The 25,245-nt window shown below is 46.5% G+C and overlaps 1 protein-coding gene across 5 annotated transcripts in view; it reads right to left on the bottom strand.

Annotated features, from left to right (window-relative positions):
• TLN2 (talin 2) overlaps positions 1-25,245 on the bottom strand; it is a 171,130-nt gene that overhangs the window by 105,877 nt on the left and 40,008 nt on the right. For 4 of the 5 annotated variants that reach the window (XM_083586092.1, XM_083586096.1, XM_083586094.1 and 1 more), the window contains exons 2-3: positions 5,103-5,274; positions 1,716-1,813 (exon numbers count right to left, since the gene is read on the bottom strand). In XM_083586092.1, coding sequence (XP_083442218.1) covers positions 1,716-1,813; positions 5,103-5,238 — 234 coding nt within the window. In that variant the 5' untranslated portion in view covers positions 5,239-5,274. Of the gene's footprint in view, positions 1-1,715; positions 1,814-5,102; positions 5,275-21,215; positions 21,235-25,245 lie in introns of those variants that run through there. The other variant, XM_083586095.1, reaches the window with a different exon arrangement.

The following is a 25,245-nucleotide window of genomic DNA, read 5'->3' as shown; positions in this document are numbered from 1 at the left end:
AATCCCCTCCTACCCCAGACCTCTCCCTGAGGTTTCTCCAGCACCTGCACTGTGTCATATGCTGAAGATACGCATCTTTATCCTATGACAGCTGAGGCATACATTTTAGATCCCACTCTGGTCTTCTGATATAAACTGTTTTAAACTGATTTTAACATAGTATTATAATTATTTCCTTGTAACCCAGCCTGGGGCTTTCTGGTGAAGGGTGAGTAAGAAATCTTAATAAATGAAGTCAATAAATGAGGCTCTAGGGATCCCAGGAAACTTCCCAGTGCCACAAGGGCTTTCCAGGGATGCCTTAAGGAAATGCGCACAGATTCACCGGCCTTCCTGAGGAGGTTCCAGTCACATAACAGGGGTGCCTCTGCTTTGTAGCTCAACCAACATTTTTTTTTGGGGGGGGTGATTGTTCTGGCCCATTCCAGATTGCCTCCAGCATTCTAACCTGGAGTGGACAGAAGGTAGATCTGGAGCAACTGGCAGATTTCTGGGTGCTCTGCAGTAGATCGGCAAGGGTTTCTAAGTCACAACTGTTTTGACAGTGGCAGCAATGAAATTACCCCCCCCCCCCGGCCCCTTAAATTACACCACTGAGGTGAAAAAAGCCTGGAGGAACCAGGTGCGGATGTTTGTATGGAAGAGCTGTGAACTGCATCCTGTCCCAGAATTCAAACAAAATCCTGGCCTCAGAGTTTTGAAGTCTGTATCTTTTGCACCAGACTCTGAAGGGTGAATCTAGAGTGGGGGGATCCCTCAGGGTACCATTCTAGTCCTACTCAGAGTGGAGCCATTGAAATGAATGAACTTAGGTTAGTCATGTCCATCAGCTTCAATGGATCTACTCTGAGTAGGACTAGCATTGGCTACAGTTCTAAGTGTAGTACCCAACACTGATACCGTGCTTGCACAACAGAACTTCCTCCTCTTCTCCTCTGCCCTTCAGCCCCCGTTGCCGCAATTAAAATGTGTTATGTACTTTTAAATGTGGTTTTAGGAAGTCGGCAGCCCTAATAAGCAGAAGCATTAGGGCCAACTAGTGTACTTGGCAACCCAAACTGGGTCCGTATCACTGTGGTCCCTCAAAATCTGCTCCAGAGGGTTGGGGGACCTTCTGGGGCAGATTTTCATACAATTGGGGCTGCACGGCAAGAAGAGAGGAAGGAAAGCCCTCTTGCCCTTGCAGAATTCTGCAGGTGCAGCAGTGGATACAACCCCAGGTAGATTACACAAGCCTTCTTTTAAATGATCAGCACTGTATTTTCTGAAACCTTTTCCATTCCATTGTTCACACTCTGATAATGTTGGTGACATCTTCCAAAACTACGAGCCCTAATGAAGTTTTGTGGAGAATTTATAATGTAAGAGTGGACATGCTAAGACCCACTTAGTCCAGCCTCTTTTTTTCCCCTTACAAAGGCTACCCAGATGGTTCTGGAAAGCCAAGCAAGGCATGCAGGCAATAACCCAATCCTGCAGTATATTTGCAACATATTGTGTTCAGAGGTCAACTGTCCATGTACATGGGGGTTCCGCTTCTACAATGACTCACAAAGGTTATAAGAGGAGTCTCCTGTGACTAGCATACAATGCCATACGCCTCCTTCTGGACGTGGAGTCTTTACCTAGCCCTGCCGCCTGAACAGTCACCAACAGGCCACCCTCCTTCTCCATAAACTAGATGTCTCCCAGGAGCACACAGATCTCAGTCGTACCCCATTCCGCAGCATGTAGTAATCGAGGGTCCTCCCGGCTTCCAGCCAAATGCCTTTCCGTGGATCTTCATCGGACAGGAATAACCCATAGTCAGAGGCTGGGAAATGAAAGGCAGAAATGGACAGATCGCAGAGCAAATAGAGTGTATTCCAAACGAAGGTTTTCCACTTGATTAGAGAGCCATGAAGTGCCCCTCCAGCTTCTGCCCTCTCCCTGCAGCTCTCTCCCCACCCCCTCCTCCTCTCCCTTTCTCTTTCCCATAATTGGCTCACCTGCCTCAACACAGTTCAAATCACATGGCGCTTGGGACAGCTGACTGTTCGCTTTGGAGAGGAAGGGAAAGTGAACACTGTATCTACAAAAGGGGGCCATTACAGTGTTCATTTTTAAAAAGAAAGGGTAAAGAATTCTCAAAGGTTGAAGTACAGTCATACCTCGGGTTAAAGATGCTTCAGGTTGAGCGTTTTCAGGTTGTGGTCCGTGGTGACCCAGAAGTAATGGAACGGGTTACTTCTGGGTTTCGTCGCTTGCACATGCGCAGACGCGCAAAATGATGTCACGCACATGCGCAGAAGCGGTGAATCATGACCCGCGCATGCACAGACTCAGGTTGCGTTCTGCTCAGGATGCGAACGGAGCTCCAGAATGGATCCCGTTCGTATCCAGAGGTACCACTGTATTTAGTCATGATAAGACCCCAAACCAGGAACTTGAACATTTCTGTGATGAGAGTTCTGGTAAGAACGTTCTGGTAAGAGCCTCTTAGCTCAGGCCAGTGGCTCATCTAAGTCCAGCATCCTGTTCTCACAGTGGCAAACCTGACACCCCAATGGGAAAGCCAGAAACAGAATCTAGACACAAGAACATTCTCCCCTCCTGTGGTTTCCAGCAACTGGTATTCAGCTACATTGCTGGCTTGGACTGTGGAATCAGAGCATCGCCATCCTGGCTAGTAGCCACTGAGAGCCCTCTCCTCCTCCATGAACGTCTCTAAACCTCTTCTAAAGCCATCCATGTTGGGGGCCATCCCTGCCTCCTGGGGGAGCGGGTTCCATAGTTTATGCGCTGCATGAAGAAGGACTTTCTTTAATCTATCCTGCAGCTTACAAAACGCAGCATCCTCGGATGTCCATGAGAGCTAGTGCTATGACAGAGGGAAGAAAAAAAATTCTCTATGCCCTTTCCCCATGCCATGCATAATGAACCTTTTTCCAACTCCAACTCCACAACCTCCTCTTTGAGGTGAGGTGGCCAGAACTGTATACAGTGGCACCTCGGGTTAAGAACTTAATTCGTTCCGGAGGTCTGTTCTTAACCTGAGGTACTTTAGCTAATGGGGCCTCCTGCTGCCACCGCACTGCCGCCACGCGATTTCTGTTCTCATCCTGAAGCAAAGTTCTTAACCCGAGGTACTATTTCTGGGTTAGCGGAGTCTGTAACCTGAAGCGTCTGTAACCCAAGGTACCACCGTACAGCATTCCCCATGTGCTTGGTCGCACCACGGTTTCCTGCTGGCAGAAACTGGCAATGCTGCAGCAGCAAACGCTGTGACCCAAGGGACGTCTGCGGAGGAGCATCCGGAGGGTGAGGTGCCCAAAGGTCACGGACATGTCACTGCTGGAACCGCAGGAGACGAAGGCCAAAAAGGCAACGCCAAAAGGCAACGCTCCAACGACGGCACTTTAATCACTCACTGCTAATTAATGAAGGTTGCATTCAAACGTAATGAACCAAATAATACAAAGTAGTTTAGAGCTAATGCTTCCACTCCATCAGTGTCTATTAATCCGGCTGTTCAGCGGATGCCCTTGCGGAGCCTGTTTGCAATGGAAACGGTTTACAGTGCGGGGCAGAAATTCCCAGCTTGGATTCAAAGCTCCCGGGGAAGCAACAATTAGCTCCAAGACTGCATTGCCAATCAAGGCCCCATCTCGTCCGCATGACGGCATTGCTAATCTTGAATCCCAAGTTAATATGAACTTGCCTGTGGCCGCTCAAGACAGCATTGCCGCAATTTGCGAGCGATTGGTTGCCCTAAAATAAATCAAGGTTTCCCATTGCCCTGGAAACCGACATTATTTGTTGAAGATGATAAATACATAAACGTGTTTGTTCCGAGTGGAAATGAGCAAAAGAGGACCTTTTCACAATCACTTTTTCCCTCTCAGAGAGGGTAATTTTGCACTGGGGGGTGGTGCTGCAAAAACAGGGCAGAAGTGTTAACCCCCTGGTTGGGTGGGGGCCCGAGTAGGTGGCAATGGAAAAAGAGAAGTTATGACAGCAGTCAAACAGCAGGGTAGCAAGGCTTGCCGGCCTCAGCGACACATTTTCTCCCTCCCCACCTACTACACACACATACAGAGTGAAGACAATGCATTTGCCCTCACTTCAGGGACATCACTCCTCAAGTCCAATAAAATACCTGGCACTATTATTTATTTACATTCCATGTTTCTCCCAGAGCCAGGACTCAAGGCAGCTCGGATTAAAACACAGAAAGGTAAAAACACACAGCAGATAACAGTTAAGAAATATTTGAACTGTAACAGAATTAAAACAATATAAAAGCAAATCTATTAAAGTACAGGTAGCAAAGAGTCTGGCCTCTCTAGGGAGGGAGTTCCAAAGTCTGCGAACAGCTGCTAAGGCGGCCCTCTGAGACACCAGGAACTTTTCATGCTCATTATGTGAACCCTGATTGCTCATCAGGACACCCACTGCCTTATCTGGGGTGGGGAACCATGTGCCCCCCCCCCAAATGTAGATGGACTCCCATCAGCCCCAGTCAGAAAGACCAGCAGTTAGGGATGGTGGGAGCTGCAGTCCAGCATCTAGAGATGGGGTGGAAAACTGGACGTGGTGGGGCAGCCCAGATCATTATCTCTCCCACTTGGCGTGGGCCAAGTTTGAAACATGTGGGGGGTGTGCCCACAGTGATGTCATGTGACCCTTCCTTGTCCACAGAGTTTGAAATCAAGCTGTGTCGGCCCACAAAGTGAGGCCATTCAGCTGACTGGCGGGTCTTGTGAAGCGCTGCAGAGTGCTTTGCAGGTTAGCTGTGCATGCAAACCCCACTTCAGCTGAGCCAAGTCTTTATCTGCCCCATACAGTGGTACCTCTGGATGCGAACGGGATCTGTTCCGGAGCCTGTTCGCATCCTGAAGCGAATGCAACCCTTGTCCACGCAGGTCACGATTTGCCGCTTCCGCGCATTACATCATTTTGAGCGTCTGCGCATGCGCAAGCGGCACAACCTGGAAGTAACATGCTTCATTACTTCCACAACCCGAAAATGCTCAACCCGAAGCTACTTCAACCCGAGGTATGACTGTACCTGGCATCATGCGTCAGACTGTAACTCAAATGTGGGGTTTGCCAAAACTAACCTTGTCCAGTTTGAGCCTCTGGCACTCGCTCACGAATAACGCGGCAGGCATCGTACACGGCTGTGGAGGGCTCAAACTGCATCGTCTTGACCACATTGCACTGGCGAATGCAGATCTTCAAGGACAGAGCAACCATCTTGCCAGATCTCTTGTAGGTTTCTCTTTATGTTACCTTGGGCAGAAACAAAACAAGACACATTAGATTGCTATTTTTTTAAAAAAACAACAACCCTGTCCTTTTGAAATCCCAGGACAACCAAACTGCATCTTCCACGGTAGCTTTCTGTGTCTGCTAATATCATCTTCTGAAATCATGGGGACACAGGGAGCTGCCTTTGAGGTTCTCCAAAGGAAGACAGTGGGAATTCCCATCACCAGTTCCCTAAAATCCTCAATCATTTATTATGTGGTCATAGATACACTAAAACAGTGTGTGCAAAGAATAAAAACACGAGCATTAAAACATACGCTTGTCACCACGCCCATTTTTCAGCCTGGACACTGAGGTCCAGCTCCGAGGGCCTTCTGGCAGCTCCCTTGCTGCAAGAAGTGATGCTAAGGGAACCAGGCAGAGGACCTTCTCAGTAGTGGCACCCACCCAATGGAATGCCCTCCCGTCAGATGTCAAGAAGATAAGTAACTAAACGACCTTAAAAGGCATCTGAAGGTAGCCCTTTTCAGGAAGCTTTAATGTTTCGTTTTCTTCCTATATATTTTGCTGGAAGCTGCCCAGAGTGGCTGGGGAACCCAGTTGGATGGGTGGGGAATAAGTAATGCTACATCATCATCATCACCACCATCATCTCCATAACAGGGAAGCCTGTGACCAGGTGCCTGCTCAGTCTGCTGCCCAGATGGTGCCAGCTGTTAGGGGGCAACTTCAAGGTACCGCTTGCTCTCCCTTCCTCTTTAAGCCTTGATCTTTAAGCCCTTCAACTGAGGATGCTTTCAGACAGAGGACTCTCCTCTCCTCTCTCCTCTGTAAAGTACAGCACAGGCGCAAATCCCACTCTTTCTGCCTTGCTTGCCATCTGTGCAAGGGGAATGGCAGAGAGCAGACACCCCAAGCCCAGAACACGTTAGAAGAGAACATAAAGTGTTATAAATGATGCAAGACAATTCAATTAAGTGCCATCAGTGCAGTTTGGTACACCTCATAATGAGACAGCCAATTTTACAGTCATATTATTATATGATACAAAAGATAAAAACCTGAGCTCCAAATTACAAGTAGAGTGAGAGTATCATCTTACAAGACCTTTGAACAATGAAGAGGGACTTGGCCACCAACACTGCTATTAATTTGTTTGTATTAGCCACGAAATATTCTAGATACCATTCCTGTATCCTTCCAGGGGGCTCTGCATAAGGGGCCAAAGCAGCCTCTCTACGAAGATTACATTAAAAAAAGATGTGAGCCAGAGTTTTGACTGCTTCACTGCTCCACGGGGACACAAACAATCCTCACATGGGACTTCCCTGATAGCCTTTTAACCTGAGATGCCTGGGAGTGAAACCTGGGACACCTCCAAACATCACTTGTGGTCCTTGTAGCACATTCCGGGCTCTGTCAAAATCTGCACCCATTCATAACAGCTGCAGATCTGACCGCTGGATTCTGATGAAGATGGATGGAGTTTTTGCTTTTGTGTCATTTTGGAGTTTGCACAAAGGCATAACAATGTTGTCAGAAGAATGGTAAGTCCCAAGAGACCTTGGAGTTATCCATGCCACTTCCTTGAGGACTGAGACTGCCTTCCGGCCCCACTCCCAACTCACATGATTCCACTGGAGGAGGGAAGGCAGTGGAGGGCCAGACCTTGGCTGGAAGAAGCATTGTCAACTCATATGCACTCGTTTTTTGGGGGGTGTCTGCAGGGATTGTTTGTGGGGTGAAGAGAAAAAAACCTGAAAGGGATAGAAGGATAGCTTCTCTCACAAACACACAAAGAGAACAGGGCAGGTACATTCTGCCTAATATACTTCAGGTCCTACAAATGCTAGAAACTTAACTCTTTTATAAACAGAGAAAAACTTGGAAAATTTATTTCTTTAGAGCATTTGTACCCCGCTCTTCAGTCAGAAAGCCTCCCAGAGTGACATACATACAATCAATTAAAACAAGACAGTCCCAGCCTGCAGGTCTAAAATCTAAAAAAAGTGGAACACGAAGAAGGGGGTGGAATATTTAACCCAGACACTAATTCTTAAACAGTTCTCATAATGGCTGGCACAGTTCAGGGGCAGTTCAGAGCAGCTGCTTCATGGTATGGGGGTTAATGTTCACTGCTCTGCAGGTGAACACCCATGGATGCATTAGCAACACAAACGCCAGAAGCGTATCAATGTCTGGAGCAGGAATGGGAGGCCTGAGGCCCTCCAGATATTGCTGGACCACAACTACCATCATCTTTGATCACTGGCTAGGGCTGATGGGACCTGGAGTCAGTAGCATCTGCTGGACCACAAGCCACCCACCCCTGGCCTGTCTGGAACAAGCTAGGAACATATTTTTTTTAATGTTGATCTCTACCTAGGAAATGTAAGCCAGAAACCAAATACCATCCCACTTTTAAAAACATGACTGAATGGGATGGCAGGACAGTTTGTTACTCAGAAAGAATGTAAAAAACCCTGAAGGCTTTTATTGTTTTCAGGGTCCCCCCTCCCACCCACCCCCCACAGAGCGATTCACTTTATAATTTCCAACAGCTGGCAGAATGGCTGCCACCACTTGCGAGAACAAACATCAGATCTGGGGACCATGCCCTGCAAGGAAAGGAACAGATGAGCAACAGCCTTTGCTTCTCTAGAAACAGAGGGAGTATTCAGGCTTGATTCCCTCTTGGAAGCCAGAGGAGAGGAGTTTCCCCACAGCCAATGAAGAGACATCAAATGAGTTCAGACTTGAAAGACAGCATAAATATTGACTGCATCTGTAATACATGTAATGCAATTCTGCCAAAGGGCTGAAGCTGGTCCACAAATGGGTGGGAGAGGACAATATTCCCCTCTCCCCACTTAAAAAAAAATCTTTGCAAGAATCCTGCAAGGTTGCTTGGGCCGAGAGACATGGTTTATTGAGGGCATGAATCTGGCAGCAGGACTGCATCAACTTGCAAAAGTACCTAGCTCCTGCAAATACTTTATAAATAAAGGTAAAGGTAAAGGTAAAGGGACCCCAGACCATTAGGTCCAGTCGTGACCGACTCTGGGGTTGTGGCACTCATCTCGCTTTACTAGCCGAGGGAGCCAGCGTACAGCTTCCGGATCATGTGGCCAGCATGACTAAGCCGCTTCTGGCGAACCAGAGCAGCACACGGAAACGCCGTTTACTTTCCCGCCAGAGCGGTACCTATTTATCTACTTGCACTTTGATGTGCTTTCGAATTGCTAGGTGGGCAGGAGCAGGGACCGAGCAATGGGAGCTCCCCGTCGTGGGGATTTGAACTGCTGACCTTCCGATCGGCAAGCCCTAGGCTCTGTGGTTTAACCCACAGCACCACCTGCGTCAATAGCGACTGGCCTCAAATTCCTGGCTGTGGCTGTGCAGGGATTTCCCTAGCTGAAGGGGCTTCCTGCTTGGGTTATCCTGTTCACATGCCAGGGAAGTAGCAAGATGGGATTGATTAAGCTGTGTGCATCAGGATGCCACTTGCTCAGAGTAAATAAAAGGCAGAGAATCTTGGCTTATCATTACATGTAATTGCTGCCAGCAGGTGAGAGCAGTGCCCTCTGTACATGCTCCAAGACCTTTAATCTATTTTTACTTCATATCCTCAGGCCCTGAAAACATATCCCAATCCCAAACTGCGAGAGAGAGGAGGGGTAGAATATGCTGAATAGACTTCTAGTAAAGTAATTGGTTCTCAGAGCCTTAAATGAGCTGTAAGCCCGATACCATCCTGGTACCCAACCAGACAAGAAGTCACCAACAGGGGAGGGATACAAAAACAACAAAAACAAAACCCTCTCTCCATTTTACCCAAGACTGAAGAGGAGAACATTTTAACAAGAATTATGAAAAGCAATCCATTTGAAATGGAAGGATGGAGGCGGGGGCAGGGGAGAAATACCTGTTTTTCAAAATACCAAAGGCAATACAAATGAACTCAATTACAACCAGAAAAGCCTAAGGTCTGCTTCATAGCAAGTTCATCCCAAAGTGACGTCTGGACGTGTGGAATGCTGGCAGGAACCACCTTCGTAATAAAAACAAGCCACTTCTCAATTCCCAGGCCAGCCATTGCTCATCTTAAATTTCTGTCTCTCTCCAGCCCAGTGTGTTTGGAAAGGAAGCCCAGCAGGAAACTAGGAGGTTCCTTCTTCTTCCTATGAATCAGGAATTTGCACTGCCAAAAAGGCAGGCAGCTCTGACCCTGCGAGGGGAGCAAAGTTTGATGTGCATTTTCAGATTCGCAGAAACTTGCTTCCTCACTGCAGAGCCCCAGATCTACTGGAGCCAAGGAGTTAAAGGAGTCATTCCCCTAACAGCAAACTCAGAAGGTTGAGTGCTGACAGATTTTTAGAATCAAAAAGGGGCTATCAAGAAGAAAGACTGGGAAGTCACCAGTAGGTCTGGGTGAACCCCCAAGGTATACAAAAGTAGAAAGTATTTTTAAGACATTAACGGGGGCAACCCCACACCCCTTCTAAAGAACAGCTGAGTGAGGAATGAGCAGGTGGAGTAGCTTTGAAAAGCCAGAGAATGCTGAGTGTCAGTTGGGAAGTGTTACCAGAGAAATGGCCACTGTGTGTACCCCCCACCCTGATTCTAACGTGTCAAATCAATAGGATAAATGTTCAAAATACACATACATAGGTACATAAACCATATTCTGAAATGATATCGGTGAGCAATCATTAAGCCATTTTGACTCTCTTAAATTACCCTAAAATATTCCTCTGCAGTAGAAAGGAGGAGATGGGGGGGGGAAAATACCTCCCCCAAAATAGTTATTTTCATTTGTAAAACCTGCTAACTGATAAACAGCTTGTAACATAGGGGCTTATCCCTCCCTGCAAAACCAGTCTGGCAAGTATCCGTTAAACAGAATGTCAATAGAGCATCTTCTGTGTAACAATAGGTGTAAGTTTGTAAAAGGGATTCAGGAACCAAGATACTGTATTTTTCCATGTATAAGATGACCCTTGTTTTTTTGAACCCCAAATTAAGAAAACAAAACAGTAAAATAGAAGTGAAAATTCAGACGATTGGTGGCAGCAATGCAAAGTTGTTGATCTTTCCTTGGGCGATCACCCTCAAAGTTTACAGAATAAGGTGGGTGCAGCACACAGCAGCTGGGACACCACACACTCCCCCTTGGCAGCAGCGGCAGGGAAGCGAGGGCAGGAGGCTCCCGAACAGGATGCTGAGGAAGGCAGTGCCCGCTCTGTGCCAGGCCACGGCAGGCAGGGAGTGGGCTGGGGGTTTGAGAGGGGCAGAGATTTAAGAAAGGAAAGCCATAGCTCAGCGGTAGAGCACCTGCTCTGCATGCAGAAGGTACAAGGTTCAACCCCCAACACCTCCACACTCCACATCTCCTATTGATTTCAACTGGGCTTAGTGGTCAATGATGCTTCCACTTGAATTCAGAACAAAAACACACGTTTGCATTTTATTCTGATACAGGTTGTTTCAAATACACACACACACACACACACACACACACAGAGAGAGAGAGAGAGAGAGAGAGAGAGAGACAGAGAGAGAGAGAAATCATATTGGGACTATCCAAATGGCAATGGTGATCAATCCAACACCAAGTGGTGAACGTCCAGAACACACAACATTAAGCATTAAGCTGCCTTGAACATGGTTCTAACTGTGAAAGGTAGCATAGAAATAAAACAATAACATGCCCCCCCAAAAAACCCTCACTTCAGTTTGCTGGCAATTCAATCAGTTGTAGCCTCTATCTCCCCATTATCCCATGCTACTTTTGCAGGCTATCATTTCACGGTTAGACAGCTCAACAAATTGCAGTAGCCTTGTGGTTGTCCCAGGTGGTGTTGCACAGCCACCCTGTTAGCAATCAGTGTGAGACTCATTATAGCAAAGGCATTCTGATTGCGCATTAAAGAGCATATATTAAAAAATAATAATGCTCCAGCTGTGTTGGGTTCCCCACCCCCTCTATACCCTAACTCATAATCAAAGAGTATGGCACATATACCTCTACCTGTTTCCACAGGAGGAAATAATTTTCAGTGTGACCTGCCCTCCACATTCATTAGCCGAACTGAGCCACTGAATGCTATCAGGATCCCACATGCATCTCCAGCGAAAGCAGAGATAGCCCATGTGATTCCCTTCAGGTGCTGCGGACTACAACTCCCACCAGCCTCAGCCAACGTGGCTAATAGTCAGGATGATAGGAGTTTTAGTCCACAACATCTGGAGGGAATCACTCCAGCATCACTGACTCTGTTTTAAGCCTCCTGCTGTGGCTCTTGTTTATTACTCTTTTTGGAAGTTGTAAAGCGTGCAACAAGGACAATCTCTAGTTATCAGACATTCAGCTTTGGCACTTCTTCCCCATAGCATTCAGTTGGCATCCGTCTGTCTTGGGAGACAATGGAGCCATGAAGTCAAACTGTTGGAAGGTTACAGTGCCTGACTGATATGGGAGAGACACATTTTGTTGCAGCTGGGGCAAATGGAGGTATCTGGTTATGCTGAAGATGCCCCATGGCGTTTCTTCTCTCTGAGCCCCACCCAGTGGTCAGTCGTTCTCTGGACACTGCTGTGGATGAACAACCTGCCTGTATGTCTCTAGGTGCTGCGGTTGTGTGCAAGGGATTCCCACGCAGTGTGGTTGATGTTGCCAGCCTTTGTGTCACATTTTGGTCTGCCAATGCGCCTGGTGCTTGAAGCCAGCTCCCGGTAGAGCATGTCCTTGGGGATCCTGTATCCAGGGCAACTGTCTACCAACTCCACCTGGTACGCAGGCTGAGCCCCTCCCTGCCTGCAGACTGTCTCGCCAGAGTGGTGCATGCTCTAGTTATCTCCCACTTGGACTACTGCAATGCGCTCTACGTGGGGCTACCTTTGAAGGTGACCTGGAAACTACAACTAATCCAGAATGCGGCAGCTAGACTAGGGACTGGGAGCGGCCGCCGAGACCACATAACACCAGACTTGAAAGACCTACATTGGTTCCCAGTACGTTTCTGAGCACAATTCAAAGTATTGGTGCTGACCTTTAAAGCCCTAAACAGCCTCATCCCAGTATACCTGAAGGAGCGTCTCCACCCCCATCGTTCTGCCCGGATGCTGAGGTCCAGCGCTGAGGGCCTTCTGGTGGTTCCCTCATTGCGAGAAGCAAAGCTACAGGGAACCAGGCAGAGGGCCTTCTCAGTAGTAGCGCCTGCCTTGTGGAACGCCCTCCCATCAGATGTCAAAGAGAAAAACAACTGCCTGACATTTAGAAGACATCAGGGAAGTTTTTAATGTGTGACATTTTAATGTATTTTTAATCTTTGTTGGAAGCCGGCCACAGTGGCTGGGGAAACCCAGCCAGATGGGTGGGGTACAAATAATAAATTATTATTATTATTATTATTATTATTATTATTATTATTATTATTATCCTGCCATCTTCCATTCTGTGGACAAGACCAAGCCAGTGTAGACGTCACTGAGACAGAAGTGCAAACATGCTGGGAATGTGGGCTTCAGAGAGCACATGCGTGTGAGAATTCCAGCCACTCTAGAGTTTTAAAGTGAATAGTTAACTCATGGAATAATAATAAAAAGGTGTGTGCATGTAAAGGCAGCAAGTCCATTTTCCTCAGTCACAAATAAAAATGAGTAGGTGCCGTGTGTTCCAGTAGACTCAAGCCGGCCCACAGAATATGGTGCCGCACTATCAGAAAAGAACAGGATGATTCTAGACATGTCTTCTTCTTGGAAGGGCGTCCCACTGAAGGCCAGGGATGGAAGCAGCACTCTTAAGGTAGAGCATCTGCTTCACATGTAGTACGTCCCAGGTTCATCTCCAGGTAGGGCTTGGAAAACCCTGTGCCTGAAACTCTGGAGAGCGGCTGCCAGTCTGCATAGGCAGGACTACTCTTGGGGTTGCCATATTTTGAAGAGCAAAAAAGAGGACACATTTGCCAACTTCTACTTTTAACTATGGATCACTATGACACCTCTCATTTCACATACCCATGAAAAAGAGGATGTGTCCTGGAAAAAGAGGACACATGGCAACCCTATGATGGACCAATAGTCTGACTCAGTTTAAGGCAACTGCCTTTCAACCACCCAGAGTTGTGAAATGGATTTCTGCATTCCAGCACCCTTCTGGACACCAACAATATTGTTCCTTGGGAAAGAAATGAGTTTGTTTTTCGACTCAGAGGAAAAAACTTCTGATTGAAATCTCGCTTTGAAATCTTGAAGAGATTAATCTGTTCCATGACAAGTTATGGCTAATTCCCACATTCTGGGTCATGGACTGCTTAGCTGGAAACAAGCAAAGGGCTGGCCCAAGAAAAGTGATCCACACACCCAGCAAGATTTGGCACAAACATCTTTAGAATCCGGTGCTAGGGAGTGGTTAAGAATTTGGGGAAATCACATCATTTCCATATGTGCAATGTTTAACAGCTTTGGCGCATCTTTCTATAAATTAGCCGGGGTTCGGCCAAGAATGTATTCACAGACTTTTCAAGTCCACCAAGAGCTGTCTGGCAGGGTGTTTCTCAAGACAGTGGGTTGGGAGCCACCAGTGGGCTTGGGGACACTTTCAGATGGGCTTCAGTTCCACAGCCAGCCCGGTGCCTGGACCTTTTTGGTTTGGAGCGGCATCAGCACCAACTCTTTGCATGCCAAGTAAAAGTGTCCGGGAGAAAAGAAGAGAGGTCTCCTCTGGAAGGAAATTAAAATGTAAGACCAAAGATTATTTATTCATTTCAAAAACTATTATTAATAAATATTAAAATGGGAATAGAAAGCAGGGAGACAAGAGGAAAAAGCTGCTTAGGAGGAACGAGTCGACGTAAAAGGACCGCCACAAGTTCTGAGGGACAGTGAACCAGCCCCCCACAGAAAAAGTTTGCTGGTCTAGCGACTGCAAACTTTCACCACCTTTCCATAAAAATCCCACCAAATGTGGGGCATGCACTGGTGAGACAGACACCAAATTCCACAGCAGCTTCCCCAACCTAGTGCCCTCCAGATAGCTTTGACTGCAACTCCCATCAGCCCCAGTGGTGTTGGGGAAAGCTGTTGTCTCCATTTCAAAGGAAAGTGAAACAGCATAGGAAAGCACTGCATAGGAGTTCCACCTTACCACAGCTCACACTGGTTCCTGCAAAGTGCTTTTGTTGAAACGGAGCAGTCCCTTTAACTCCTGTTTCAGAAGACTACCGGGGGGCACCATTTCCTCCTCCTCTTTTCACGGACCACCCGTCCCCTTACCCCAGGCCTTGATCTCTCCCCCACATCTTTGAGGCTGGCTGAGGAAGGCAGCCTGAATTACATTTGTTTACTTCCATTGCTTATCCAAATACACCCATACTCCGGACCTGAATCATGGAGGAGAGACAGAAAGGGATCCTGGTCCCCTATCTTTTGTGAAAGCTTCCTCTAGCTACTGTTTTCAGACTCCTCCTCTTTAGCAAGCAAGAGAGCAGGCGTTTATGTCTGTGTGATATGGAGCTACTACTGCTACTACTGGGGGCTGTGTCCCTGCTTGCTCTGCTTGCTAACCCCCTGCCATTCCCCTCACAATCCAGGATCGTGATGAGGTACTACAAATCCTCCAACGAGGGCTGCGTGACGACATTCTAACTTTTTTATTATATACCAAGATCATTATTATTCTTGGACAGGGTTCCAAAGCAAACCTTGCAAGATAGTACCCCTATTCAAGGGAGAGAAGGGATTTTGCCTTTGAAATGCCGCTGCCCTGAACGGTATGTTATCTTGGCAACTGCAGCACAAAGCTGACCCCGTGATAGCACTACAGCTGCGTTTGAGTGCCCATGAAGGGGCCAAGAATCCAGCGGATGCAAAGCGCCACTACAGGCACCCGAGCTTCTGTCAGCGTGACAGTGACAAAAACCGCTCTCAGCACAGTCCGCTGGCAAGGACTGCTGCAGACAGCTACCTCAGGTCTTACAGACTTACTAGCATGGGGCTGGAATCCTGCTGAATTTGGTGACTGATATCCTTGAATTCTGCTCCTGGGCTAAGTTCTGCAAGCGAGGAATGTGTGATATAAAAGCAAGCATTAGATGTCACGGGTGATGAAGAAAGAAACATTTCTGATCACTCGCTAAATAAGCGTGCTGCTGCGCCGCCGGAGCACAATTTCTGTTCTCATCCTGAAGCAAAGTTCTTAACCCGAGGTACTATTTCTAGGTTAGCGGAGTCTGTAACCTGAAACGTCTGGAACCCGAGGTACCTCTGTATACAGTGGTACCTCGGGTTACATATGCTTCAGGTTACATACGCTTCAGCTTACAGACTCCGCTAACCCAGAAATAGTACCTCCGGTTAAGAACTTTGCTTCAGGTTGAGAACAGAAATTGTGCTCCAGCGGCACAGCAGCAGCAGGAGGCCCCATTAGCTAAAGTGGTGCTTCAGGTTAAGAACAGTTTCAGGTTAAGAACGGACCTCCAGAACGAATTAAGTACTTAACCCGAGGTACCACTGTATATTAAAAATGTGCAGCAGCTTTTGTTTATTTAAATGCTAAATTGTCTTATACTTATTTTAATGTTTCTAGAGGGCACCTAGATATGAGATTCTGGCTGTGGGAAATTGCAGTCAAACATAACTATGAATTAGTGCTAGTTAGTGCATGAAGGGGTTAAGATCACAGACCTAGACGAGGTTAGGTCACACGCCCTCTTCTCTGATGAGGAAGGAAGTGAATCCTTCTCCTCCTGTTCTCTCCCTCTCTCCTCACCATGTAAGTGACTAAGGAAGCGTGCCTAAATGAGCTCCAAGCTTAGAGTACATATTGGAAGTTATCTCTCTGTATTTTCTATTCATGAGTATTTTACCTATGTTCTCCTTGCCTCTGCTTGGATAAATGCATGAACCTGACCTTTGGAACTTTTTGTAAGTAAAGCACTTTAAACTTACCGTAATTTTTGCTCTATAAGACTCACTTTTTCCCTCCTAAAAAGTAAGGGGAAATGTGTGTGCGTCTTATGGAGCGAATGCAGGCTGCGCAGCTATCCCAGAAGCCAGAACAGCAAGAGGGATCACTGCTTTCACTACGCAGCGATCCCTCTTGCTGTTCTGGCTTCTGAGATTCAGAATATTTTTTTGTTTTTTTGTTTTCCTCCTCCAAAAACTAGGTGCGTCTTGTGGTCTGGTGCGTCTTATAGAGCGAAAAATACGGTATTTAACAGTGTGTGGTCTGTTCATTGCCAGAAGGGTAGAAAGTGGAGAGTGCTTTGCAAGTGGACTAAAGGGACATGCAAAAGATTTAACAGTTTACATTCCTGATGCTTCATTGTGCTGCTCGACTTGGTGAGTTTAAACTCGGCTGCTGGGGGCTCTCTCCTGCTGGAGAGAGAATTTAGCCCTGAGATTATTATCTAGGCACACAGCCATTTCCTTTATTATTTACCCCACACATGTGGGTCACAGGGATTTATATTTTCTCCCCACACCAGCAACATATAAATGTCTTGAAATGCAAGTGTTTAGGATGCAGATGATCATCCAACCATTAAAAAAAGAGTTGGCAATATCCATTTTGTGTTTTTAATAATAATAAAGTTAACAACCTTGAGGTACAGTGGGTGAGAAACCTAATATAACTTTACATATTATACATATACAAAGACAAAACAGGATGATGCAGTCCTGTTGTAAGAGTAACCATTGCCAAATAGTTACTCTCTTATTTCTAATATTCACACTTATTTTATGAAGAAGAAGATATTACACGTGAAGACTGCAGACAGACCTAGAATTAAAGGGGCCCTTTAAACTCCCTCCCCCATAGCTGTTAAAAAAGAAAAGCTACAAGGAGTATGGCCATGAAATGGGTAAAGAGTGGAAGGGGTTGGGACAGGTGGAATGTGGTCAGATTTTCATTAAGCACGTTCTACTTTTCCACCTCTTAAATACCCAAAAGTGCCAATCAGACACAGACTTCCCATTATAGGTAGAATTATTGGCATTTAAGGGGGAAATGCCCCCATATTTTCTCCTTACAATCATAAGGACTAGTGGTTCCCTCTCTTTAAAGCAAATCAATTAACCTCCATTCTCTCAATTTCATAGGAAGTGGCAGTTTCTGAATTCCGCATTTTGCAGCATGAGACTGTATGATCGCTTGCATTTTTAAGGCCTAAGAAGGGCTACATATTTATCTAGAAAATTGGAGTGCTTGTTATGATGGATGGCAGTCAACAGGAGGGAAGAACAACATATTTTCCCCAGTTGTGGTGTGACACTGCTGCTTTCGAATCACTTCAGACCTAAGTAAAAGCTCTTTGCTTCCAACCAGGAAGCTAAGAGTTATTTTAAGGGGTTTTTTCCCAGCAGGGAAGGAGGCGGCAGCTCCACAGCCAGACACAGGAGATGCCCAGACTCAGCACAGTTGTTAGGGGAGTGGAAGTTGGAGAAGAAGAACACTCTTGCTTTTGTTAAATAATTTTCTCCAAGTTTCTCTGCTTGGGTTTGCTCCTGTCTAGTCCCACGGTTCTAGAGTACAGCCTTCTAAGTATCATGCACAGGTCAAATTAAACCACCAGAATAGTCCTTCATTGGGGGGGGGGGAGCTCCAGCACTCGGAGTGCTATACTGGCCCAAACAGAAGATTATCTACTTATGAGGCCCTCTGTGGAGGTTTTGTTGCAAATCCTGGCAATTGGTAGTCATTGCTACCATACTTTATGGTATTTGCACACTATTTATTTAGTACATAAATAAGACCACGGTGAATTAAGCCAAAGGGGGCCCATCTAGTCCAGTATCCTGTTCTCACAGTGGCCAACCAGATGCCCATCATGGGAATCCTCCAAGCAGGACCTGAGGGCTCTGCTCATCTGTAACTCCCACAACTGGTATTCAAAGGCATTGTGCCTCCAGCCTGGGAGGCAGAACAAACCCAACCTGCCAAGAAGTCACTGTTAGCCTTATCATGCTCCATGGGTGTCAGGTCAGTGTTCCTTCTGGGTGTAAGGTCCGTGATAGCTGACAGACAACGCTTCAACCCAGAGGTTTTCAAACTGTCCAAACCATCTCAGGATGCCCTTGGCCTGCCCACCACCTGTCTGCCTTCTTCCTTACACCCAGATCAGGAAATGGCACTGGCTGCCAGCTTCTCCTCTTGAGTCTCAGTGTTGCCCTTGTAGAATTCAGCAGGCAGGAAGATGGGGAGAAATCTAGAATTAGCCGGGCCATCCTGTCACTGGCTCTGGCGCCACCTACTGCTGGGCTCCTTGCCTTCTGCCCTACCAGTCCCAAAGGGCACCAGCCACCACTGGTCACAAGACTCTTCATTGTTGTAAGGGGGTACTTGGGACTCACACATAGCAGCTCACACTCAGGGAGGTGGAAGACGAGGAAGGAGCTCCTTGCATTCTTCAGCAAGCCAGGCACCAGGCACTTTATGGCCAGTTATTTGGAGTCAGTGGTAACTGGGTCTTTAGCAGCCCAGCTAGAGCAGAGCAAGTGTCCAACTGGACCAGGATCTAGTTTCTGCAAGTGGTCAGCCAGAGGCCCCTGGGGAGCCGACAAGCGAGACACAAGGGAAACAGACCAGCCCTCTGGCTCATCCCCACATCTCAGAATCCGCCTGTCAAGCAATTATTTTTATTTCTCTTCGCTTATAGCAGACAAAACATAATGTGCATTTTAAAAAGGGGACATTATTTCTGCCATAAAAGTAAGCAGCTGCACTGAAAACAATGATTTAAATTCCCTGCCACTTTGATTACTCCAGGACGGAAGCAACATAAAAATCAATACCGGGAGTAAATATTTTATGTCCCTTACATGTGCTGAGAAAGAGCGAGCAAGTCACTGGAGGATGGCAAATCTCCCTATAAATGCACGCCAGTGCAGGCACTCCAATTAAAAGACTATGCATGGACTAACATTTCAGATTATGCATTTTTAAAATAAAAAAGGTTACCCATTGGTACACAGGACAAATGAGCACAGGACAAGATCACATTCCAAAACAGAAGTGGCTTTAAACTTTTTAAATTGGGCTTAGAGATGAAGTAGTAGCCTAGAAAATAAGCAAAGTAACTGGATATTTGAAGAATGTTTCTCTAACCAGCTCTGACAACTTAGGGGCTGACACAGACTTCTGCAGAGATGTTTTCATCAGATGCTTGAGCCCAGCATGTGCTGGGACTGCAACGTGTACAAGGAGACCTGTGTGGGCAGGGGTTGCTACATGACTTACATTCCACATGGGTGCTTCACCTGCAAATCACAAGAGCAATGTGTAGACCTGCAATAAAGTGAATGCAGAAGCTCAGCACCAACATGGAAGCATTTGAGTAAAATGATCCATTTGATCCAATTTCTCTACCAATATTCAGGCAGATTCAGAGGACGGTGACCAGTGCATCTCAATGCCTGAGTTCAGCTCTGGAGGCATGCCCAGATCCCCACTCATACAGAAATATGTGGGCAGGGGGGGTCCGCAGGTGATTCTGACTTAAAACCGAGCATGGTCTCAGTGGCAAAGCATCCACTTTTATGCTGAAGCAGGACCCAGGCTCATTTCCTGGAAAGAGCTCCAGTTTAAAAGGATCATCTAGAAAGTGACAGGAAAGACATCTGCATAGGAACACAGGAAGCTGCCTTAGGCCAAATGGGGCCACTTGCCCAGCTGCCCAGCACTGACTAGCAGCACTGCTCCAGGGTCTTAGGCAGAAATGGGTCTTTCTCATCACCTCCTACCCACTCTATACAGCCAGCGACTTCTGTCATGTTCCCTCTCCAGAGGCCTCCTTTCCCTTTCTCCTTTAGAAGTTGGATCCAGATATTCTTGTCTCTCCCCACTCCAAAAAACCTCACAGGTTCTGCTTCTTCCATTCATCCAGTGCCCTGTGCCACTCCACATCAGGCAGAATATGCCCAGTCCTGACACAAGGTGCCCTCTGATGAGTTCCAGGTGACATCTGCCCAGCAAGGGACCCTTGGAGTCCACAGAGTCCAACTAACATATTCCTCAAACCATTGGAAGGAGATGCTCTAAGAATCCCTTTATTTTATCCCCCCTGATGTGAATTTAAGATGCTAATAAGAAGAACAATGTTACACCCTGCCAGGACAAACCCAAAACTTTGCTGGCTTTCTTCTGTCTTTAACTGGGTGTGTGTGTGTGGAATGCATAACGTTCCATCATCTCTGGGATATTATTCTAAGCAAACAAATCAGTAACATTTTGGGTGTGTTTCCTTGAGTGGAGTATTTCATCCACTAAATGGGAAACAGATTGGGCTTTGTGCTCATAGTTGCAGTTTAGATCCCTCCCCTATTCTAATTTGTAGAGACTAATGATGAAGATGAAGATCTAGCATGCAAAAGTGAACCAATGTACTCTGCCAATAAATGCCATGCAGTTTCTGACCAGTTTAATTTGATAAATGCAAAAAATTAAATGTGGGTGCCTGCTTTGGAGTGAGGAAGGAGGCATAAAGCATAAAGTGATATTTTGCAAAAGAATATGCATGTAGTAAACAAAACAAAGCAAAACACCTCTCTCCTTTGCCTGAAAATGCACCCCCCCCCAATAGGAAGACCAACTGTTCTGTGAATTGGCTGGTCTTCAGTTTAGGATTTCATGCAAATGGAAACCCAACGTGCTTATCTACAAAACTTGGAAGATGTACAGCCCGGTCCCCTCTCTGCATATTTACTCCCAAGTTGGTCCAATTGTGTTCAGCTGGCTTCCTGCCAGGTAAGCTTGCACGCAGCTACAGCCTTCGTTTTAATTCCTGCTGCAACAACTGAAGCCAATGAAGTAAGACAGATGAAACTAGTTTAAATGGAAGGATTTCATGCTTTAACTAATACATGAACTGTAGCTAAGTTAGCTTTCTGTTCCAGGGGGAGGGACAGAGTGCAGACCCCCTGGCTTTGCTGAAGGACTCAGTTGTATAGGGAGGGCCTACCTGAACTATTCCCATTCAAGCTGGTCACTGTAAGAACTGCTCTGTAACTTTAAGAACTGGTGCAGGAGTTTGCTTATTTCCCTCTTCCCTTCTGTGTTGCGTCTTTTAGACTGCAAGCCTACAGGCAGAGAGTGTCTTATTTTTATTGATGGTCTGAGTGGGTCTGTGGCCCTTTTCTGCTGAAAAGCAAGGCAAAAAAGAAATTAAAACATTTAAGCAGTCTTTGACTTTAAGCAAGTCTTGCTTGACTTCAAGCAAGCCAGTCAAGGTCCCAGGTTCAGCCCCTGGTGGCACCTGCAGGCAGGGCTGGGAAAGACTCCCTCCTGGTACCCTGGAGAGCCATCACTCCCAGTCAGTGTACGCAATGCTGAGCTAGATGGAACAATAGTCTGACTTAGTAAAAGGGACCTTCCAGGCCTCAAGAGAAGTGCCACAGTTCAGCTGTGAATGCAGAAGGCCCCAGGTTCACTCTCCAGAGTCTAGAAGTACTGCTAGGAAAGGCCTGTGAGAATGATGGGAGGCCTCTTTCATATTAGTTCTTATACAAAAAAAGAAAAGGGGAGTCAGGCTGAGCCCTGGCCAAAAGCCTGGCGGAACAATTCCATCTTGCAGGCCCTGCGGAAATCCCGCACAGCCCTGATCTCTTGTGGCAGAGCGTTCCACCAGAATGGGGCCAGGGCCAAAAAGGCCCTGGCCCTGGTGGAGGCCAGCCTAATCTCTCTGAGGCCCGGGATCTCCAAGGTGTTATTATTTGCAGACCGTAAGGTCCTCCGTGGGGCGTACCAGGAGAGGTGGTCCCGTAGGTACGAGGGTTCTGGGCCATATAGGGCTTTAAAGGTTAAAACCAGCACCTTAAACCTGATCCTGTACTCCACCGGGAGCCAGTGCAGCTGGTATAGCACTGGGTGAATGTGATCTATCAGGGTCCATCAGCCTCCACGGGCGAGTCCAAATAGGCTCGCCAACTAAGCAGCAACTTGATGTACTTCAATTAGTCAGGCAAGACAAACCCAGTTAAGCATCAAATACTATCTAGCTAATTGGCAGACTATTATATTACTTGTATAAAGAGACTCAACATGTCCAGTCAAACCCACAACCAGAATACCAAATCAGGGGCTACATAAAGTTTGGCAACTGGGGGAAAGATCACCCAACATCTTTTATTGGCTACTGCAAGTTGTTGTTGATGATGATTAAATTTGTATACCACCCTTATCCATAGATCACAGGACAGTTTACAACATTTATATACAAAATGAGAATACAAAATGCATAATAAAAGAAAAACAAAAGTTGTTGTGGAGCAGAGGTGGCGAGACTCTGCTTCCTTGGAGGTTTTTAAGCAGAGGTTGGATCAGTCTGCTAAGTCTTTGTTCAGGCCACCAACACAGCCAGACACTGGTGAACACCACTACCTAGCCAGGATCTATGGAAAAGTCAAAGTAGAACCAGCTATCATCCCTCCTTCTAGATTTTTATACAACCTCACATTGCAACTTCATACGCACATATTGAGTAAAAGGGGGTGTGTGTGGAGGGGGGGGGGAGTTAAAGTAACTGGAACCCTCCCTTCAGATGAGAGCTGTAGCCCCAAACATCAGGACCATACCAAGTTGGTGAAGACTGAATCACTCACTCACTCACTCACTCATTATTTCTATGACCTTCAATGACAGGTATTCCTACAAGCGTTTAAACTTGCCCATCTACATCCAGGCGATCTCACACTTGTCATTAAGGCAGCCTAGCCGCCATATCAAAACTACATAAAGATCCAACACGGTCACAGCAGAGACAACAATAGTGTTCTTTGTATTCAAACCTAATTCCAGAGCCAGGGAGGCTAAAGGGGCGGACTCAGGGAGGTGCAAATAAAAAGGCAGCACTATGGAAAGCCCAGACCTCTTGGGAAGGGGTAATCTACCAGCCCCTAGACATTGCTATTATCCAACATGCCCAATGGTGGAAGAGTCCCAAGGCCGTCAGGAACAGGAGGCCCAGGCAGATTGACAGCTGCCTGCATACAGAGTGGCATCTCAAATGATCCTACAGACCATGTCAACTGGAACTATTAGCAGTTGAGTCAATAAGGAAGCGAAATTGAAAGCTGGAGAAATGTTTTGCTAAGCCCAGCAGGAAGCTAAGTTCCAGAAAGCTGAGAGAGGCAGGATTTCAGACAGATTTGCCTAGAAAGTCAACACTGTGAATAAAACAATTAAAAAACAAAAATGAGTTGGCTGTTTTAGGGGGCCACCAGCAGTGACCTTCCAAACACACAAGGCCAGTGTTAGAAATTCATATGTAAGATACAGTAGGTGCCAAATGGCTCCTTAAACCAAGGTTACAGTCACCAAAGCGGAATGTCTGGTTGCCTTCTTTGGGCAAAGCGGCTCTAAAGTCTTTATTTTTCAAAGGATGAACTGGCTGGGATTGATTATCAGTTAAACATCCGGCTAGTTCAGATAACGGTCTTGAGCTAGATTAAGAGCTTTGAGAACTTAAAGAAGAAAAGTCACTTGATCCAGCGACAGTCCACATATATATTGGCCTATTCCTACCTACTTTTCTTAATGGTGACACAGACCATTCATAACTTAATAATATTCTTCACAACTGTGAGCAGGGCAGTGGAGTGGGGTAAAGTGAAGACAAGCTACAACGATTAAGTATAATGTTGTTCACTGTGCCTGCTCAGGCTGCACAGAAAAAGCATTTCAGTTCCTGAAATTCAGGTCAATTGTGCAGATAAAATATAACTGATAGAATTCTATAGGATGTGGTATTAGTGTATGAAAATAGTCCAGATTCAGTTCTCCCCAGGCATGCACCTCTAGATGGTGGAGATGTCAGGTGCCACTCTTGCACCCGGGCATCTTCACTTGGTTGCAAGTAGTCAATAAGGTGCAAAATGTGCCTTGAACGTGTCTAATTTCAACCAATGCACAAGGTTCAAGTGTTTTGTTACCCCCTGAACACTTGGCTGAGCAGCAGCACTCAAAAAATGTAGAGAAAGGGCCATGCCTGGCTGCCAAAAGCAATGCTCCTTTGGATTGTAAAAAACAATCTTGGAATGCTGCACTGGCACCTACATTGGCATTGTCCGCAGAGCCAAACCTAGGACCTCTCATGGGCCTGATGCATTTCTTACTGTAAATCTGCCTGTAGCAAAATTCACAAGAGCATTGCCAGGGCCAGAATAACTCTATGTTTGGGTCTATGACAGTTTAATGAAGATCAGGCCTTGGCAGAATTAGTTCTTGCAAGTGGACTTCCATCTGATGGCTGGCAACTGGCCAGGAGAAGGGCTGAAGGTAGCTCCACTCCTGGCGCAACTGAGGGTAGGGTGCAAGTCCTAGTCACACAATCATCCAGATGGGGCAGGGGAAAGGTAAGGGCCCTGCTGGCTAACCACTGCCCCCAATCTCAGCTAAAGGCCTGAAATTCCTCAAACACGTACATCTCACTTGACCGTAATGAAGCCCACCATGCGACTTAGGAACAGCACAACAGGCAAGGCTTCTGAACACAGTGAGACTTTGCCTTAAAGGCTAGGAGGGAAGGCTGCAGCATTTGGGATGTTTCAGTTCAGAGAACAGGTGATGTGACAAAAGCCTATAGAAATTTGCATGGCATGGAGAAAATGGATAGAGAAAAGTTCTCTTTCCTTCATAAGACTAGAACTCAAAGACAACCAATGAAGGTGAATGATGGAAGGTTCTGGATAGGTAAAAGAAAGTACATCTTTGCACAGTGCATAGTTAATCTATGGAACTCACTCCCACAGCAGACAGTGATGGCCACCAACTTGGATGGCTTTAGAGGAGGATAAGACAGATAGCAGCCATGAAGACTATGCTCCACCTCCACAGTGTGAGGCAGCAAATGTTTCTGAATTCCAGCTGCTGGAAGGCGCAGAAGGGGAGAGTGTTCTAGTGCTTGCATCTTGCTTGCAGGCTTCCTACAGTGTGAGAAGAGGATGCATTACAAGATGGACCATTGATTGTGACTGACAGGAACTGGAGGTCAA

The sequence above is a fragment of the Podarcis filfolensis genome (assembly GCF_964270895.1).
Source record: "Podarcis filfolensis genome assembly, chromosome: 14".
Classification (NCBI taxonomy): Eukaryota; Metazoa; Chordata; class Lepidosauria; order Squamata; family Lacertidae; genus Podarcis; species Podarcis filfolensis.
Note: the sequence above shows the minus strand (reverse complement) of the source record. Positions and strands in the feature narration are given on the sequence as shown.